Source organism: Schistosoma mansoni, assembly GCF_000237925.1.
Source record: "Schistosoma mansoni, WGS project CABG00000000 data, supercontig 0049, strain Puerto Rico, whole genome shotgun sequence".
Lineage (NCBI taxonomy): Eukaryota > Metazoa > Platyhelminthes > Trematoda > Strigeidida > Schistosomatidae > Schistosoma > Schistosoma mansoni.
In genome coordinates, this window is record NW_017386028.1 from 416,794 (window position 1) to 437,973 (window position 21,180).

General features: G+C 35.1%; 1 protein-coding gene across 1 annotated transcript in view; it reads right to left on the reverse strand.

The window, feature by feature from the left end:
* Positions 1 to 14,861, reverse strand: part of Smp_005500 (n-acetylgalactosaminyltransferase, putative) — a gene marked incomplete at both ends in the record, with an annotated part of 45,815 nt that extends 30,954 nt beyond the window's left edge. The window contains 4 exons of the mRNA XM_018790595.1: positions 7,722 to 7,888; positions 10,136 to 10,289; positions 12,727 to 12,972; positions 14,546 to 14,861. Coding sequence (XP_018646112.1) covers positions 7,722 to 7,888; positions 10,136 to 10,289; positions 12,727 to 12,972; positions 14,546 to 14,861 — 883 coding nt within the window. The remainder of the gene's footprint in view (positions 1 to 7,721; positions 7,889 to 10,135; positions 10,290 to 12,726; positions 12,973 to 14,545) is intronic.
* Positions 14,862 to 21,180: the final 6,319 nt, after the last annotated feature.

Sequence of the window (21,180 nt, forward strand, 5' to 3'; positions counted from 1 at the left end):
AAGATTATGGTTTGAAGATGTTATTGAAGGAGTATAATACAGTGAAATAAATTTAGAAAGAGAAAAAGGATAGGGACATGAGGAATTCAGAAGATTAGAATTCGGGAGAATGTTTACAATTGAAGAAAACCAAGGACTTTCATTATCTAAATGAAGATGATGAGACTTATAGATGAAAGTCAGTAAACTTTCGTATACTTCTGACTCTATCACTAATAGTCATCAGTAAAATACATTAAATAAATGAATATTGAATACATGTACAATTATTTTGTACTACTGTTTAGAATGGGTTAGTGTCTAGCAGTGGAATTCAGAACACTCATTTCGTCTTATTTGGGACTAGCATCAACACTAGCATCTTAGTGTTGATAGTCACAGTGAAAGCCGAACCTAACACTTTTCGCTTTAAACACCCATTGTGTTATCCATTATGTTACTAAGTCCAGATAGCCGGAGGCTTGTGCTATGAGGTCATTTTTCAATAGTTGTTTGAATCTTCTCAACTGAGCGATTGGAGTCTTTGACACAAACTAAAAGATTCACACAAACTTTATAAGTAAATTACTCTCTGTTACTCTTTTAGTTCTCTGTTTGCCAATTTAGATTGAAATAGACATCAGTGTAGATATCGGAGCGATCCTACATTTTCTGTACATGAATAAACCTTCGGAGCAAAGTGCTTCTCGCAGATTTTGCGCCTTTTCTCTCGTGTTCAAGTCGCTGTGTAGTTCTACCTTGAGGGTTACGAGAATAGCTTAGGATCCGAACATAGCGTTCAAACAGCAAGACATATCAGGAGGATAAAAAGAAACTGGAGATGACCAAAAAAGCGATATCAAATAGATTATATCAGTATTACTGACTTTTAAAACACACACATAATAGTGTGGAACATTTCATTTTTGAAACTAGCTTTATTTGTTTTATCTAAATACAAATAGATGCTTAGCTCATTAGAAATCAGAATATATCAACACATTAATCAAAGTATTTGTGATTATAGTAAAGTTTCCAGTACTACAATGGTTTATAAATCATTTCTACATATCAATTACAACTAAATAAATAATATTACAAGTTTATTTAGCATGTAAAGAATATAAATAGAAAACTCCATATTCTTCCAGGTTTTCAATAGTGGTCTAGCTTAGATCGACTCGTGAACTCAACTGTGAAAAAACTACACTCTCCACAAATCCCCATACTGACATTAATCCGATATTATAAGTTTTAAAAATAGATCGGTATTTTCCAAGTGAGAAAAACTTTTTTCAGTTGCTTTATTCACATTTGATTGTTATCAAATACTGTTACATAAGGCATTCTAGTCAATATTTTCCTGTACGCAACTATACAGACTGTAACTTAACCTTATTATATACATTTAAGCTATCAAATGATTTTATAATCTTGAAAGTTTAATACATTTCCCTCCACTTTAAGTTGGATTACCCAAAACCTTTTGAAATAAAATGAATTTGGACCTGAACTCCTTTTTTTGGAATAATCTACACTTAACAACAATGTTGACCGTTCAATGAAACATGTACCAACATGTAGTAGCACCAAAATGATAAATGCCATTTATCAAATAATTATTTGTAAATGGTTATAGAAAAATGATATATTTATTGACCAATTGTCTTACTTATCCGTTAAAACAAATTCATATGTAATCCAAAAGGAATTATTCAATAGATTAATGAATGTCAAGTAAAGAGTAACTAATTCATATATCACTATTTATAGAACAGCTAAGCAATCACCAGTTAAAGAACAAATTGTACTCAAAACAACTGTCAACTAATATCAAAGTCAAAATCTTCAATACGAACGTCAAGATAGTCAGTCCTACTGTAGTGAGCTGAAACGTGGAGAACTACTACATTCATCGTCAAGAAGGTTCAAGTATTTATAAACAGTTGTTTATGCAAAATACTCAACATTCACGTGCCGGATACCATCAGCAACGGCCTTCTGTGGGAGAGGACAAACCAGCTTCTAGCTGAAGGGGAAATTAGGAGTAGACTTTGGAAGTAGATAGTACATACGTTGAGGAAATCATCAAACTGTATCACAAGGCAAGCCCTAACTCGGAATCATGAAGGGAAAGAGAAAAGAGCGATACCGAAAAACATACTGCACCTAGAAATGAAAGCAGACATGGAAAGGATTGCTCAAGACGGCGTTCAATAGAGAATGCTGGTCGACGGCCTATGCTCCTCGACGAGGGGTAACAGGCGTAAGTATGTAAGCGATTACCATAAATGTATTTTAGTAACTAATCGATATATTAAATCAGTACTTCAAAGTTAACAAAGTAGATCTTCATATTATTTTTTCTAAAAAATCACTAAATTACCAATATTTAATTTAGTGGTAATTAAACAACTATCCAAATTAAATTAGGAGATAAGTAATTCGAAAACATAGACCCATTATTTGAACCTTATACACCATAATAAAGAATTCACTGTCCTACTAAATAAAAACTGCATTGTCGTAATTTAATAAGGAGATGATGGAATAAAATTTCTACAGAACAAAACATGAAACACTTATGGAAATTCATATCTTGTGTAACATTTAAATGACCCGTCATGCTAGACTGACTGAATTCGATTTCGTGAGCAAATGATTATATGTGACCTCATTTATCTATTTCTCTCAATAATTATTTGATAAGTCAATCAAATCTGTTATAATCTCATGATTATTGACCTGCACACAATGTACACATATCAATCTATAAATGTCATAAAGAATATTTATGTTTCGATTAATTACATGGTTCATAACCATGATTTTTTTTATTCAAACACATAAATATTGGTACAAAAGGGCACCAGATACATATGCGTCACACAAATCAAATGAGATTTGTGTGAGGACTGTGATACTGTCCAGGTGCCAAAACTGAAACAGGTGATTGTCTTAGGGGGCCACACTCGGAGCCCTTGACCTAAAGATCTGATTCACAAGGCAGTGGAGCATCGTGAGGAGATGCAGTCCCATGGTAGCCGGTGACCAACGATTGATTCATACGCCATTTGTTCCCTCAGGATACTGGAGCCCATGTGGACCAATGGTTTGGAATCAGGGTTTTCCAACTCCCCTAGATGGATTTTCCGTGTCCACCAACCCGGTTAAAGCGCCGGACATTCGCTTCTCGTCCTCTCAATTTCGTAAACAACAACACCACCACGAGAAGGCAGTGAGTTGGACTTCCTTGGAAGAGGCTATGTACTCATAGCCATGTGAGGGGGCTAGGATATTACAAATGTTATATATATATATATAAAGCGATTTTTCCTGATCATGAAGTACTTATTTCGAATTCTGTTCACAGTAAAAAAGTATCCGTATAATAAATGGAATCAAGCAGAATATGTTCAATAACATAATTCTGAAATGATTAAGATTCATGGTTTAGATGGATGTCTTTTTAATTAATAATAATATCTTAATTTAACACTAAACATTTGATTATAGTAAAGAACTTTCAGTACAAAATGTTCAATTATTGTAATCCAATCTCCATTTTATAAGCAGTTAACTTGTGAATCAAAAAATATGTATAAAGCAAGTTTAAACAGTGATTAGCTTCTATTTGTAACTGATTATGAACAGTCTTGCTTTTATGACGACTTTAGATTAGTTCCGAATATATTTGTTGCATCAATTTCTTTGAAGAGCAAAAGAAAATGAGGACGAACTATAGTAGTAATAATTCATGAGTCTCATGATAAAATGTAAACATTTTACAAAAATACATAACTTGGCACGGTTTACAGATATAATTGGCCAATTCAAATAGGATAATGATGATGACAACGTTGGATTTCCTAACCTAATTAATTTAATTGCAAAGCACATATTCTCTTCTTCTAGATAACATCATTATCATCTTAATATAGAATTAAACTTCAATTTTTAATTTTTAAAAAAAAGCTGTTTAGTTCAACTATACGGCTAACGGAATATACTACCATCATGAAAAGTATCCAATAGTCTTCATTATTATATTTTCCATTAAACAAATACGTCCACCGGGTTGGTGGACACGAAAAGTCCACCTAGGTGAAAAATCCACCTAGGGTGAGTTGAAAAACTTTGATTCCCAACCCATGGTGCACATGGACTTCAGTATCCGTAGGAAACAAATGGCGTATGAATCAATCGTTGGTCACCGGCTACCATGGGACTGCATCTCCTCACGATGCTCCACTGCCTTGTGGATCAGACCTTTAGGTCAAAGGCTCTGAGTGTGGCCCCCTAAGAAAACCACCTGCTTTAGTTTGGGCACCTGGACAGTATCACAACCCTCACACAAATCAAATGAGATTTGTGTCGCGCATATATATCTGGTTCCCCTTTGTACCAATGTTTATATGTTTAAATAAATAAATAAATAAAACTGCATCTTGATAGATATCTCTCTCGAAAATATTCCAGTATTTTCTATTTATTTTTCTTCTGTTTAGGGCTTAACAACTTTTTTTTTACCGATTTTCGATTGAAATCAACATTTGAGTTAATAGTTGAGTAATTCAGATAATACAAGCCCATACTTGTTGTTTTTTATTGACAGATATAGGGAGTGAGAGAGAGAGCGAGAGGGGATATTTACCAATAGAACACCAAAACTGTTATTGATTGATTATTGTCCAACTATAATAATAATAATAAAATTTATCTTTATTCTCATTCAATATATAGATCAATAGTACACATTATCAGTGTTACTATTATTGTTATTGTTAAAAAGAAATACACCACTGTTCTTTTGTTTGTTTTTTTTTGGAAAATAGTTTCTATTGTATTTCTATTACTTTTTAATTAAGTTAATACAATTATATATTGGCAACTATTTTCTTTAAAATGATTAGACTGTTTGACTTAGACTTGTTGTTATCTATGTAACTAATGAAGTAACTCATAAAAGATAATGATAAACTAAGATTTTATATAATCATCAGTCCTGGTTGTGTTTGTTTTCCTTTTAAAGAAAGTTTAATTAGTATAACATATTTAACATACACATCAGTCAGTTAGTCAGTCAGCTACAACGTAGGACCAGGCACATATATGCATCATGTCCAAGTTGCCATACCTCATTAGCACAACAAGATAAAAGATAGAAGTAGTTAATTTAGTGGTGGTAGTATATAAAAGATAGGTTGTATATAAGGATATAGAATAGGAAGGAAGAACGTTATGAAGCAATTTTAATCTCAAGGTTTAAGGGGAGATAAAGAGTGTATACACCTACGCCATTATGATCGATTATGAGCCATGTCACCTAGAGTCTCCAACTATTGGTTACGTTAGTTACGCGGACCCCAATCAAGTAGTCTGCATCTGCTAACATGGCTTAGACTAGAAGTTAGTGACTTAAAGCACTGATGCATACACATATATCAAGGCTATTTTGTAGAAATTAATTGAATGTTTTTTAAGTTTTCAGTATACATTTATATGACCTGAAAAACTATTGAAAAATGGAGAGTTGTGAACAAATGGTTTCATTTTTTAGTTTAATCAAAACATTTTCAGTAGTTGTACACCAATAATTATGTGTATAAGAATGAACCTACTCTCGATGCTAGTCTCACAGAAGAATAAAAAGATACTAGATGTGAGCATGTGTATGGGGTCATGGGTAGGTAGTACTAAAGAGAAAACAAATGTCCACTAATTTTTTTAGTTTACATTTGTCTACAGGCTGATATTAAACCATGAAAAACTCAGGCAGTTAAACATGAATGAGGATATAGACAGACGTAAATTAGTGCAAGTCACTAGGTATTTGGACGGTAAATAAACTGTTGTTTAAAGTATCCCACATATTATTTCAATCTTAGAGTTTGACAATCGATCAAGGTCCCATCTTTTCATGTGACAGTTTCATCGAATTTCCGCTCCAACTTTACATGAACAGATGTCATAAATAACCAGTTGTTACAAACTACATTGTGGTAGTGTTCACGACGTATATTATTGCTTTATAGTATTACATCAAATTGGTATACAACTACACATTTACTTGGTTGCCTTAGAGGCGAATATTTCTGTATGAAAGCTGATTAAACTGAAGCAGTGAAAGTGATCTTCAAACCCACAACTCAGTACTTGAATTTAAAATATTTTGACTAAGTAATCACTAATAACAATGATTTGCATTATCCCGTCGTTATTATTCATAAAGGAATTTTGATCAGTTTTATCGGTATATGCACATCCTAAGAGGATTGTTTGGATATAACCATTCTGTCAAAAGCTGCCAACAAAGACTGATCAAAATTAGATTGTAAAAACCAACAACGAGTGAATTCCAGACCTCAGGAATGGTGATATAAACATTGTGCCCGTTGGACATGTTGGTGGCTAAGTGAATAACATGTTGGACATCAGAAATGAAAAGTACTGGATTCGAGCCCCAATGTGAACATGAACAATAGGTTACTGGCACATCCAATTGATAAGTAAGACGAAACGTGCGTCATGGATCCCACTACTAACTAACACCCATCTTTTTGATAATGGGTCATTATGCCTTATGAATTAAGGCTTTCTTAATGACCGAAATCATAACACTGAACGTGTTACATAAACTACTAAAATAGCCTGTTTCTTTTTCTCTTAACTATCAACTTTCTCCAACCTTTTTTTCCTGAATATTAAAAAATTAAGTTAATCAAATTTGTGAAAATCGTTTCAGAAATTATTAGAATAATAAATGTACGTTTAATAAAATCTTGCTGGAAACCTGCAAATATATGAAATATTTTATGAACAGCATAGTCTATTCGTTAAACTGCATTGATTGTACGACTCTTTAACGTAAAAAGGCTACAATGATACGGAATCAGAATGAATGAAATTCATTAAACATTGATATGGCAATACATTTGAGCAGACACAATTGATTGATCACTGGGTGATGATTAATGTCATGTATATCAGTTCCTTCTTAGTGCAGATCAAATCCTATCGACCAAGTTGCAATGTGGCCATTAGTCTAGGTGACTCGTCAACAGGGTTTCCTGTCAACTACCTCCAACCACCATTTTATCTGAACAGACACTCTATAATTAAATTACTAGACAACTACAACTTATAAGTGTATTTTATTATCTATTGTGTAACAAAATAAGAATATATTAGCACAGAAAATGGCAAATTTATTGGATATGCTGAAGAGCAATAAACAGCAATTAGGTAATGTGTGTCAGTTTCACAAAAGTAACTTATTAATACTAGAACAACACGAACAACAACGAATGTAGTTTTCAATAAAATCCTCATTAGGGTCGTAACAAAATTATCCTCAACTTTTGAGTTATTTGGTGTTCACTGTGTCACCACATAAAAATCAGTTTAAACAATTTTTAAGTCACACTAATTGCTCACCAAGCCAACACACGTTAGAGTGTTATTTCAGAGACAATTTCTTTGATGAATTAATACTGTTAGTAAATAACTAGTATTTATTTACGACTAATCAAAAATATGGCTTTTGTTTGTTATGAAAGAGCTTTAAATTGTTAGTATTAATACAAGAAGTAAAAGGATCCCATAGTGTAGAAATGTTTTTAGAATAGTATTTTGCTGTTAAAGATGTAAAGATATACTGCAAACCGGAATAATATTATCGCTCAAATACCTCATCAGCAATTCAATAGTAAAGAGAATCAAAACAGATAGACACGACTTACGACGATCAGAGAAATCGTCAACAAGTATAATTTCCTGTAACAAATTTGGTGGAGATCGATCTATCACTGAATGTACTGAACGTAATAATACTGACCAAGCTTCATTATGAAAACAAATTATAATTGATGCTGAGGGCAGATTACTTCCATATTGATTGACTTTACACCTAGAGTATCATTATTAAAGACAAAAGTTATCATAATAAGTAGATAGATATGCCATGTGTTATTTCATACGGCCATTCTAGGCCACACATATATTGAGTAATACAATATATTCTAAATATATTTGACTGCTCATTGTACTGATGCTAAAAACAGTAAATAAGAATTGGTGAAGTGATAAACTTTACCATATTATTCATCAATAGATTCAAAACGTATTTCAATGCTGGAATTCACAAATATATAGGAACATCAATATTTGTCAGTTAAAATGATAACTGGTTCAAAACAATATCGCTAAGAATAGGTAGATGTTTGTCTTCATCTTTCATCTGAAATATATATATATATATATATATATATATATATATATACCTACTACACACTTTTGTATACGGGTATAAACTAAAAACTGTTCCTAGTTTTATTGGTCAAACAATTCGTAGTGAGAAACACAAAATAATCGAATAATTGCCAAATAATTTAAATTTACCAGTCACAAAATGTATAACTAATTAATTCTATGATATTTCAGCGGAAATTGGTATCACTCACCAAGTTATTACAATAATCTCAGCACGGATACAGAAGGCTCGTCTAGCTTTCGCCAACTTGCGTCACTTATGACATAGGAGAGATATCCAACTACCAACCAAAGGACGGGTTTACTGTGCAGCAGTTCGTTCCGTCCTCCTTTCTGGCAGTGAAACATGGCCGATAAGAGTAGAAGATATTCGTAGGCTACTAGTATTCGATCATAGGTGTCTTCGAAGCATTGCTCGTATATCCCGGGACCACCGGGTAAGTAATCCAGTTGTTATTAAACGGGTAATAGGTAAGGATAGCAAATCGACTGATGAGGTAGTGAAACTTCATCAGTTGAGATGGCTGGGACAGGTGTTACGTATGCCCAACCACCGACTGCCCCGACGTGCAATGTTTCATGGTGTAGGTGTAGGTTGGAAGGAAGCTAGGAGCAACCAGATCAGAACGTGGCACAAATCCATGAAGTCACTGACAAGTGGACTGAGCCATGTTGGTAGGTGTAGACTACCTGGTTGTGATTCGCCAGATGATAGCAACCGATGGTTAGAGACTTTGAATGACATAGCTGAAAATCGTTTGCAATGGTGAAGGTGCATCCACTCTTTGTGTTCTCCCAAATTCTGATCTTCTGAATTCTTCATGTCCCTATCCTTTTTCTCTTTCCAAATTTATTTCACTGGATTATACTCCTTCAATAACATATTCACACCCTAATCTTTCACATGATGCTTATACTCTTACTACTTCTACCACTATGGGATTTGAATGGACAACTGCATTTTTGTGCTAATGTGGTATGGCAACTCGAACTAATGTACGTACGTACATTATATATATATATATATATTCCGATATTTTATATTATTATATTAATTCCGATATTCGAGCATAAACTAATCGGTCATGCATTCGAATTTCATCCAAATTACGAAAGTCTAGACCATTAGTTGTTGTCATTGCTCCTTCATGTATATGACAGCATCTCATGTATCTAACGTTGTTGTTTTCCTGGGAAGAGAAATTCTTCACTAAAAGCAGTAATGGTAAACCTTGAGACAGGGAATCAACATAGTTGCAACCAAACACAATAAATCACATTTGACACGAGACACGCTTTGTACTGACTTAAGTTAGAAATGTAGACCACTCGATTACGACTCAATGCTTTAAAAGTATCGTACCCAACACATGCTTGAATGTACTGAACTCAATACTGCGTATCTAGATTATTATTCTGTTTTCTGTACTGTTTAATAAGTATTATTCACTTGTTACAGCTGTTATATTTTCTCAATCGATTAACTGTTTGTAAGTGAGGATGTTTGCAATTCAGTTTGTTTCGTGATCAATGTAAAAAATATCTTTTAGAGAACCAATGGTATGCTCTATAAAATAAGCTATAGGATGGATTTACTAAATGTGGTGTCTGTTTCACTGGAGTTGTATTTAGCTAAGCTGGAGATGATGAAATCGTCGTTAACAGTTAGTTCACTCTCTTAGAAACCTTGATGTTCCCAACATTTTAAAGACGTGACTTTGACGCGGGTAGCCAACTAATATTTCCAAAGTTCGCATCAAAATTATAGGTGGTTTAATGACCACAAAATATCAACTTATATAGGATAAACAGATTAGTAAACAACAATAAATTAGTTTATATAGAGAAAACAAAAATAATAATCACAATTTCGAAGGTAACTTACGTTCCTTCTCTATAGTCTGGTAAATATCGTCTAACACTAATTCGATCGCTAGCATACTGATTATAGGCATTATCCTCCCAACCCTTGTCGAATATTATCTGTTCAGCTGGTGATAAGTCTTCACGATTTATTGTATATGCTTTACCACCTTCACCTTTTATCCAATATATTGTGATTTGATCATCGACATGTCAAAAGTTCGTATCATTCAAATAACAAGCAGTATAAAAAAATTAATTAATTAATTAGTCGACAATTTCATGTATTTAGCTCTCTTTATGAATTTAAATAAAGTCAGAACGAACATGGATGCAGAATAATATGAATTCATTATATTACGTGTTTTCTCAGCAGCTACTTACAATCAAATATGTATTAAAATTTCACATTGAGGTAAGATATAGTGTGAAACACAAGCGAATGTGAAGAATTGGAATAACAAAGATTATCAATAATAAATATATGTGTGCAAGATCAGGTCGGAGGTCATTTGGTGCTGCGTTCAAAAAACATTGAGGGGTGGGTGGTGTAATAATTGAGTGAAGTTCGGAGACAGATAATATAAATTGTGTGATAATTATAGAAGTAATGAAGGGTTTGCACAAGATTCTTGGAATTAAAAGACTGGTAAGATCGGTTACGTAATAATCAAGCAAGATTTGATGAGTTCAACATAATTTAACAGAACTGAGTGAGTGGGGGGTGGTTTAGATATACATAAAATAAGAATTCGGTAATAAAAGCGAAATATAACAAACTAAACACTAACAAAATAAAACTAATGACCAGAAAACTGAACTACTAGGGTAGTGACAGGTTTATTACTGTATCTTTTTGAATACATAGATCAGGTTTGAGTCTTTTATCGCAATCACTTCAGCAAACCGAAGAGACGCAGTATTTCCTTCTCTTCTGATAATTTTAAAAGCTCGAGGAATGTCGATGGCATGCCTGGTGTCAAGTAAATGCTATTCCAATTCTTTACATTCACTTGTGTCAATTGTTTCACACTATATCTTACCTCAATGTAAAATTTTAATACATATTTGATTGTAAGCAGCTGATGAGAAAACACGAAATATAATTAATTCATATTATTCTGCATCCATGTTTGTTCTGGTTTCGTTCTAATCAATTAGTGTTTGTTCGGATGCTAAGATGTGAGAAAAACAAAGTATTTTTGCATTCCACAATATGAAATAGCATTAGCAAGAAAATTAGTGAAAAACAGTTAGTAAGTGTTAGTTTAGGAATCTTTGCCACTAAATACTCGAGAGTTTAGACGCAGTCGAACTCTGAACATTTAAGTTTCGCAATGAATGTGCTATTCTAAGATAACTAAATTCGATTTGTTTCCAAATTCAGTAACAGCAAACCCATATTGTTCACAATAAATAATACACTTACCTAGCCACTCGAAGAAAAATCGGTGAACATAAGACAGATAACCATTTAAACTATTGATGCCGACTTAATGGTTTACGTGTTAAGCATCCACTGAAAAACCTAGAGTTCTTAGTTCGATCTCCGGCAGGGTAATGGATGCGCACTGCCTAAGAGTTCCAAACTAAGATGAAATAGATACGAACTGCCTTCCGGTTTTTAATAGTTGTCTGACTAAAATCAGTCTATGATGTACCCTACAAAAATTCAAGTCTCTACAATCCCCCATAGTGAAAACAGCAAAGTTAACAGTGAATTAGAGCATATTAGTAAACATAACCTTTTTTGATTGAAAATAATTACAGTTTCAAAACTTCATTCAAATAAAAAAATTCACTTGTTTACTGGTTTACACAAATGCTGAGATTGAAAACATCAGGTGGAACTGTTACTAATAATTGGGATATGAAGTAGTGGAAGAAAGTCCATATTACAATAAAATACAATAATATTTATGTAAATGAATCGATACACGTCATCTACAACAAATGCTAATCAGAGTGAATACATCAAATTAATGTCCTTCTTAAATGAATAATACTCACTACAGTTGGATACTACGGAGAAATAATAAAAGCTATCGATTCCAATGGAGTTACAGTTTTATTCAAAAAAGCATATAATTCAGCAGATAACAATGGTTAGTTTAAAGTCATTAAAACATCTGAAGTCTTCATATGAGTCAGTTATTCATGAGCAGCTTAGAATGTGGTAGAAATTGAAATCGGACAACTTATTTCACTTCCCTACCAATCCATCGAACGGTATTACACAAACATATACGTCACTAGTGTTTACCGTTCAATATTACGTTAGTGAAAAACTATGACAAATAATTTATTCATACCATTCTGCATCAATTATTATTTATGATTTAGTATTAATTGTTCGCGACTTTACAGATGGATAGACCAATAAAAATAAGTCAAACCTCATAGCAGTTGTAACCAAAAACAATAGCCTTCGTGTGCGTATTCAAGACCACTGTCTCCGGCGTGTTTTGAATTAATTCAAAGTGAAATAGCTCTGGAAATTCATAGTTAACAAGCCTAGCGAAACAAACTTCATAGATTCAAAAACGTTTGTTAAGAAAGGCAGGTGAGCGAGTTGAAGTTAATAACAATTACTAAATTAGAAGATACACTGACCTGGACCTGTTGAGTATTCGTCACTTCTTGGAGGAGGAGTACTAGGAGATAAGCCTAACTTGGCAATAGCTGATAGTTTATGTGAACGACTGCTTTCAACAGGTTCTTTACTGCCCATAATTTTGGACTTTTCCTTATAGTCAGGTCGCACAAGAACATTATCCTCCTCATCAACAGGCGGCACAATATCAGGTAAATGATCCTCATCAAGTTCATCGACAGATAGACGTTTTGCATTCTCATGACCTATTGGAGCAACGAAAGAATAATATCAGGCTAATAAGAGTAAATAAATTTTTTTTATCAGAAATGAAGGCAAATTTTAAGTCAACCATAATTCTAGATGATTTATCCAATTGTTTCATTCTACAATAAGGATGCTTCTATCCAACAAGCCTTGATTTGTGTTAAACATAACAGTAAATGGTATGGGGAAAAACCACTACTCAACATGAAGATTTACTTAAAATTCTATTAAGATAGACTAGTTTCGATTTATTTGAATAGCCCAGTTGTGCATCGTTTTATCACATTTTTAACCGTTCATATGTTATTCGAAGTAAAAATTGATAAGGTGAATTCTAGTCTTGGTCAGACATATTGATGTGATACCGCTATATTACGCACAAAAAATCTGAATGATTGTATTAATACTTATTACTTCTGCCATATATATAAATCATTCCACAAACAATGTGTGAAAGTTAGTAATATCAAAACACTTTTAATTTCAGTGGACATTAATTAATAAGGATAAAAGATTTGGTTCACATCAAAAATGAACATACTTTAACTGCTGATTTATCTCATAAGTTTTGAGAACTTAACAGAATTTCACAATTTAATACTTATGCTATCATTTTCAATGGTCATTCCTTCGGAAGTATTGCAATTTTAATATATGAGAAAAAATTGGTACTGATTATCAAACATTAGAAAAAAATATACAATTCCACATTACATAGTTTAAATAATATAGCGATATCCTGTATCTTATGGCTAGTAAAAACTGAGTTTATCTCTGATTATGAATGTATCTTATACTTCAAATTACCAATAACTCATTCGAAATAATTTATGAAACATACTTTTTAGAATGACATACACTTATTTTTTCCTGTAAACCACGTTTTTCATCAATCTAAACATCCTTGTAAAGTATTGTGCACTTTGTTATCATTCTTGTGTAACTTGTAACTAAATTTACACAAAGATCTTGTAGCGACCGCCAAAAAACAAAAAACTACTTGAGTGCATTAGACTATTGAACCATTTCCTTACTATTGAGCAAACAGTTCAGATGGAGCTGTTGAGTAGTTTTTACGAGGAATCGATTTTCGATAAATTCTTCACAAGCTTAAAATTTATTTCCACTAATTGTCACTATGGATTCCGGATTACATTCCATAGTTCGTTTGTCAGTACTACTGACTGATGCATGAGTAATATCCACTATTAATGTTTTGCTGATTTGTTTAATTTTATAAGAAAACTAATCTGGTGTATTTCTGTGTTTTGTTTCTGAATACCACTCCTGAAACATTTTATGAGTACAGTTTCCTAAAATAGACTAAGCACTCCCAACGGACTCGAAAATTTCAAAATTATAGTGTAAATATTAGGGAAAATTACGGAATGAAGTCAATCCATTTCATAAATTTCCCTCTTGGTTCTGTACAGAAATGGCTCTATTCTCACAATTAGTAAAAGCATGGAGAATGGGTACAAAATTATCACATAAAATGAATTTACACTGAGTTTTCATAAATCCCTTCTAATAAATAAAAATGAAAATGAACATATTTACTGGACTACTTACCCAAATCTTTGTCAATTGGAGGATGTGGACGAGCATTCGCAATATCAGGTATGTTAAGATGATTCCAAATAGGCGAATTATTTTTTTTAAACTTATGTTGATCTTCTAGTTCCTTATGACTTGGTGGACGTGCTAAGATTTGATTACTTTTTACATATTTTTGACCAGGTAAATTGGCGGAATCTGCAGGCAATTTACCATGGTCAAGTTTATCTATGTTTATCCACAAAATGAACAGAAGTCCAAAACACACTAATCCCAGAGGTAACAGTTTATTTGTTCGCCAGAATAAATGACGCGAAACCCTTTTGCGCATGCTGTTCTAAAGAATAATCGTGTCAGTGGATCAACAAAACAGTGCCCTCTGAAACCACTTGATATAAACCGAAATGGAACAGAAACAATGAAAAAAGCAATGAAAACTAGATGAAAAATTTACCTACTCAAGTAAATACTTAACGAATTTCAAATACTACAAGTGAGGTATTTTTAAGTTTCGTTTTAAAGCGATGGAAATCAACTTCTTCGACGCATCTGAAAAGGTTAGAATCTAAAGTTAATCAACGCAATTATATATGTTGGTTGTAGAGTACGTCATAGTTGTGATGAAGTTCACGAAGTAATAGCAACAGATGATTAAAGTAGTCAAGAAATATTGTTTTCATTTGTCTGTAGCCGCACAAACATGTTCATTTTTTACCCTCCACCAAAAAGTGAGTTTTACCACTATGTCATACTGCTATTCCAAGACTTTACTTGTTTCTTTTACGCTGTACTAGTTATTGCGATTCTTACTCCTACTAAACCCTGTTCTTTGGGATACAGTCACGTTTCTGTTCAACTACGTCCTGACTCAGGAACTATTCGAGTAAAGTGAAGTATCGAAGGAATACTAAGCAATAAGAATAGCTGGGTCGTATGAAGAGATATCTTAACAGCGAGCAGTGGTTCGTCAGAGGTTTAACAACGATACCGAAAACTACTGATGCAAATCAATTAGGCGTACTTTTGATCTGATTAATCAAATAATCAACATAACCTATTTACCAAGAACAAGTCCAAGGACTCGTCTTTAAGATACACTACCCCATGATACGTTTGTTTAGCCGTGGTGACTAGTTAATTTGGGTTATTGTTTCAACTATCCAAAACTGATGGATTTACGAAATTTACTCACGTGCCGAGCTAGCACTTTGCCTCATTATAAATAACCTAAGTGTTTCGTGTCACTGAAATACCTCACAAAAATTTTAAAATAATCCTCAAACTGTTGGTTTGAAATTTCAGACCTACAGAGAAGAAAGGAATAAATACATGTTTATAACTTAGATTGATCTTGAATACTGTCACCCACGAATTGAGTTCTAAACTGCAATTACCTTTTCAACTTTGGATATGAAGTCTGCACCTCTTGAAAAGGCTCAGTCAAGAAACCGTTAAATACGTGAATAGACTTATTTTCTAGGTCCTAGCACACTTAACTACTTAAAACTTAACTCTACGTTAGGAGACGAACTGTGATGTCATGCTTATTTGATATATGTTTTTCGAATGAGTGCAGAAGCGCCATATTATGGTAGTCAGTACTTGCTATTAAATAACGGTTCTGCTTTAAGGACAATTGACAAAACTTCCATCTGTCAGAGAACCCCCTAACCCTAACAGATAATACATGAGAAGGCTGATTACAACTTCGGGAAAACATTACCCATTCGCTGGTGAGAATGTATTTATATTATTGCTTATTTTCAAACCACTGAAGTACTAAACATTCTGAACAACAGAATGTTGTACATGAGCTATAAGTATGATCACGCCATCAACAACCCAAAACATGGTGTCTGACTGAAAAACAGAAACACCAAAGAGGTACATCGCAATTTGCGATACAACAGAAGTGAACAGTAATGGTACCTAGTTTTCTAGACGTTTTACTCGAAGAACAAATAAAATCATAATGGTCAGAAAGACCAATGTGCTCGATTGTAGGCAGTAGATGGCAAAGATACTTCTCTGTTCACCTAGAAGATGAGACGAACGCTTCAAGTGCATGGTGATGAGGAACGACAAGAGCTTACAACTAGTAATATATCAAGACTAAAGAAACAGGATCAGTAATGAATGCTTATGAGGCAACTTATTTGGAGACATTAGTCACGGATATGCCATTTGATAGCAAACGTGCTTCTTAATAGGACTGAAACACATTAACATACTGATTTCTGATGGGAATCTAGCACAATTAGTCGAGTGAGTGATGTCACGTTTCAAAAGTTCCAACCGCAAGACACAATAATGGCAAAATAAGTGTCTTAAAATTTTAGAATGAGGTATAGAACAATAATCGGAAGATATATCTAGTTCTGCGAACCGAATAATGTGCAACAATTGACTACACTTACGACCCACTAGCACCAGCGCCTTCAAGTTATGAGGGACAAAATGTGCGCTGACTTACAAGGTCATAGGTATATGTAATATAAGGACGGGTTAAACATTATTGTTCAAGTTGTTGTAGATAGATGAGAGCACGCTTTCGCCCAACGAGCTGCCGTATTTAGTATCGATGGATCACTGATGTCATCACGTAAAAGATAAATATTAGTAAATTACGATAAAATATTGATTCAGATTCAGTTTAGATTCAGATTTGTGTAGTAAGGACAGAAGGCCTACGGCCCATTTCATTCCTTTTCTGGCATGCTTATGTGAGTCTCCAATCTTCTTTTGAATGAGTCAATTGAAGGTGCGGGCACCAGTAAGTCGGGTAACAGGTTCCAAGAATTGATAGCTAGGTGTGAAAATCTGTATGCCACTGATATTTAGTTGGTTCCTGGCCTTTCTTCTCACCTGCTATGTCACCTGAGATATCCTGATCTAGTGGGAAGAAAAAGAATTGGTATATTAAGTCCAAAATCATTTCTTAGTATTCTATATATCAAAATCAAATCACCTCTTAATCTGCGACAGGGCAGAGCAAAGAGGTCTAGCTTTTCAAGCCACTCTTTGTACGGTGAACCACAGAGTTCTAGAATTGCACGGGTAGCTACCTCTGTACTTTTTCCAGGATATACGAGTCACCTTCTCAACAGTGACTTGCAGCCTGAACATAGTTTACAAGCTTAGTTCTCAATGAGATTGTGTATACTGTAGTGAACATGATAGTATCTAACCTCGTGAATGTCCGTTCAAAGGGCCCATAGGGTTCTTTGCCTATGGCAGTAGGTCGTGTTCCTAAGATCACGACTAGCTGTCATCTCAAGATTCTTGTGGGGCCGGATGACGGATACAGACATTCCCTTATGTTGTACCAAATTACCTTTGTATCCCCAAAGTGCATGTGCATACACATTGCAGCGTTGATAAACATCAGTCACTCTTTAGACCAGTTAATCACATTATTTTAGTCTGTCTAGAGTGCGCATGCATCTGCATCTTCCGTTATTTCTCGCCAGATTTTAACATCAGCGTATGGCATTATTAGGTACTCAACTGTACTTGGGAGATCATTTACATACAGTATTAGAAGTAAAGGACCTAAGACAGAACCTTGCAGTACTCCACTAAGTATTGGATTTCGGGTGGAGCATTGGGAGTGATGATGCAACGGATGTTCTAGTTTTACAACTAGTTACCAGTAGCACCTTCTAAATTTGATCGTTCCCAGTCAGATAGAAATCAGAAGTCAGACGAGAAGAGGCAGGAAAGATATATTTGATTCGTTACCAATATATCGAGGACCTTTTCTATGAGCTGGCTAATGAAACGTAGGAGCTGTGTCCCACGTCGTGTTGAAACGTGATCTGGTACGGATGCATGACCGAAAGCCTTCAGCTAAACAAGTCCACTTAAACAACGTGGTCAGCATCCAATGTCGAACACTTAATGAGCTATTGATTTTGGGGAATTATTTACAGCTACAGATCACTCCCCCCCTAGTGAGGTAGTGATGCCCCTAAGACGTGACCAGCCAGAAATTTAAACCCAACGAGTTTGTCGTTGGTAAACACTCTTCTGATAGCTTGCTTCGTTTAGCAGCGTCTGGTCGTCTTTCCTTAAACTATGGGACCAAAATGTACAACGTAGCAATAAAGAAATATAGTACAATGAAAATTTCGGTTCCTTGCGAAACTTCGTCGTTCTTTTCCAGCCGTCCTGGAAAAGAGGAAAAATAGAACGTGAGTGCATGTCGGAAATACACTCGTACTTGCGTAGGGACACAAGATGAGCGGGAAAAAAAATAAACTAATACACTTACCAACAGCGTAAAAGCGATCAGGAAAAAAATGTTTTTGTTTTGTTTTGTTTTTTTTATATAAAAAATATATATATATACGCTCAAAAAAGGTAAAAAAATTTTTTTATATAAATAAAAAATTATCATATTAAAAATTTTTTATAATGAACTATGGAAGGGTAATTCAAGATAAAGCTTATGTCCTACGTGCAATATTCGTTAAGATGTTCTGGAAATCTTACTCGTCTTCCAGAACGCGTTGTTTTAGGTTTATCTATTGTCGTTGGCGAAGTATCAAGTTTTGTGTTGGTTGTAGTGTAGGGTACTACAAGTGTAGTAGCTGTGTCGTTTGCTTGTACCGAAGGAAAATCGACGTAGCTAGGGTTTCCTTCTAGGTACGCAGCTTTGAGTCGATCGATACTGATGCTATCGTTCGTACCGTTCTTATCGACTACATAGTACTTAGCTTCGCGTTGAAGAACTTTGAAGGGTCCTTCGTATGCTGATTCGAGGGGTCGTCGATGTGAGTCTCGACGAACGAAGACGTGTGTACTATGTCGTAATTCGGGTTGAACGAAAACATCAGTTGATTGAGGTCGAGTGTGAGCAGGTTTAACTGAACGCATAGCGTTTGTAAGCCTACTCGTGTAAGAGTTTAGATCCATGTTCAATGAAGAAGCTGAAGGATCCACGAATTCTCCTGGGAGTCGGAGTGTCGTTCCGTAAACGAGTTGAGATGCCGTGTATCCAATGTCAGCTTTCACTGCATTGCGGATACCTAGCAAGACGAGTGGAAGAGCGTCTGTCCACTGTGAAACGTTTGAAGCTGATAATGAAGCTTTTAGTTATCGATGAAAACGTTCTACCAACCCGTTTGCTTGTGGGTGGTAGGCGGTCGTTCGGAAACGCGTGATTCCTAATAGTGAGGTCAGACAACGGAAAAGTCCAGATTCGAATTGGCGTCCGCGGTCTGTAGTGATTGTGGAAGGGCAGCCGAAATTTGCTACCCATCGTTCGACGAAAGCACGGGTCACGGTTTCAGCAGTAATGTCCTTAATCGGTACTGCTTCTGGCCATCGAGTGAAACGGTCTACGCATGTTAGGAGATATGAGTATCCGTTCGAGTCGGGTAAGGGACCTACCGAATCTAGATGGACGTGGTCGAAACGAGCGTCAGGGGTTTTGAAAGAACCTAAGGGACATTTGTTATGTCTTATGACCTTAGATTTCTGACAGCTTACACAGGAGCGTGCCCACTCCCTCACGTCTTTATTCATGCCAGGCCAACAAAATCGTTCGGCTATAAGTTCGATTGTTGCACGAGCACCTGGATGAGAAAGATTGTGCAACGTATTGAAGACGTTGCGGCGATAATGTTTTGGTACAATTGGACGATCCCTACCTGTAGATGTGTCACAGAGTAAGGTTTCCTTACCTGTTCCCATCTGCTTAATACTTAGTTTTAGAGTTGTCGAGGATAACTCATGCTGAAGATCAATGTCTTCTTTTTGAAGCTGAGCGAGTTTAAGAAGGTCGATTCCTTGGAAACTGTTCAAGGAATTTATTCGAGACAAGGCGTCTGCGACTACATTGTTAGCTCCAGAAATATGTTGTATGTCTGAAGTAAACTGCGAAATGTAGTCGAGTTGTCGAGACTCTCGTGGTGAGTACTTGTCTGAAGATGAATTTAAAGAGAAGGTAAGAGGTTTGTGATCGGTAAAAAGTGTGAATTCTCTTCCTTCGATGGAATGTTGGAAATGCCGTACAGCACAATACATAGCTAGGAGTTCCCTACCGAACGTGCTGTACCTAGATTCCGCGTCTAACAACCGTCTCGAGAAAAATCCTAGAGGTTGCCACGAGTTGTTAACCCATTGTTGTAAGACTGCTCCGATTGCTGAGTCAGATGCGTCTACTGCGATACTAATGGGTGCTTGAGTGTCCTGATGAGCAAGCAAGGTTGCTTTAGCGATGTGTTCCTTAACTGTGGAAAATGCTTTACGGGCTATGTCGTCTAAACTAATTGATTTCGCATTTCCACGAAGTTGATCGGTTAACGGTTTCATTAGGGATGCGCATTTAGGTATGAACCGTCTATAGAAACTTACAAGTCCGTTAAAAGTTCGTAAGTGCTTGATCGTGGTCGGTTCTGGGTTCCAGAATGGCCGCCACTTTGCTCCTAAGGGGTCGGATGCCTTGGGCATCAATAGTGTGTCCTAAGAAGTCTAAGGAGTTAGTTCCGATTTGGCATTTCTGAATGTTGACAGTAATGCCATGCCTTTGGAGTCGATCGAAAACAATGTCCAGATGCTTGAGATGTGATTCTCTGTCAGGACTTGCTATTAGACAGTCATCAACATACGCATGTAGATCGGAAGAGCGTCGTGTAGGGAAAGAG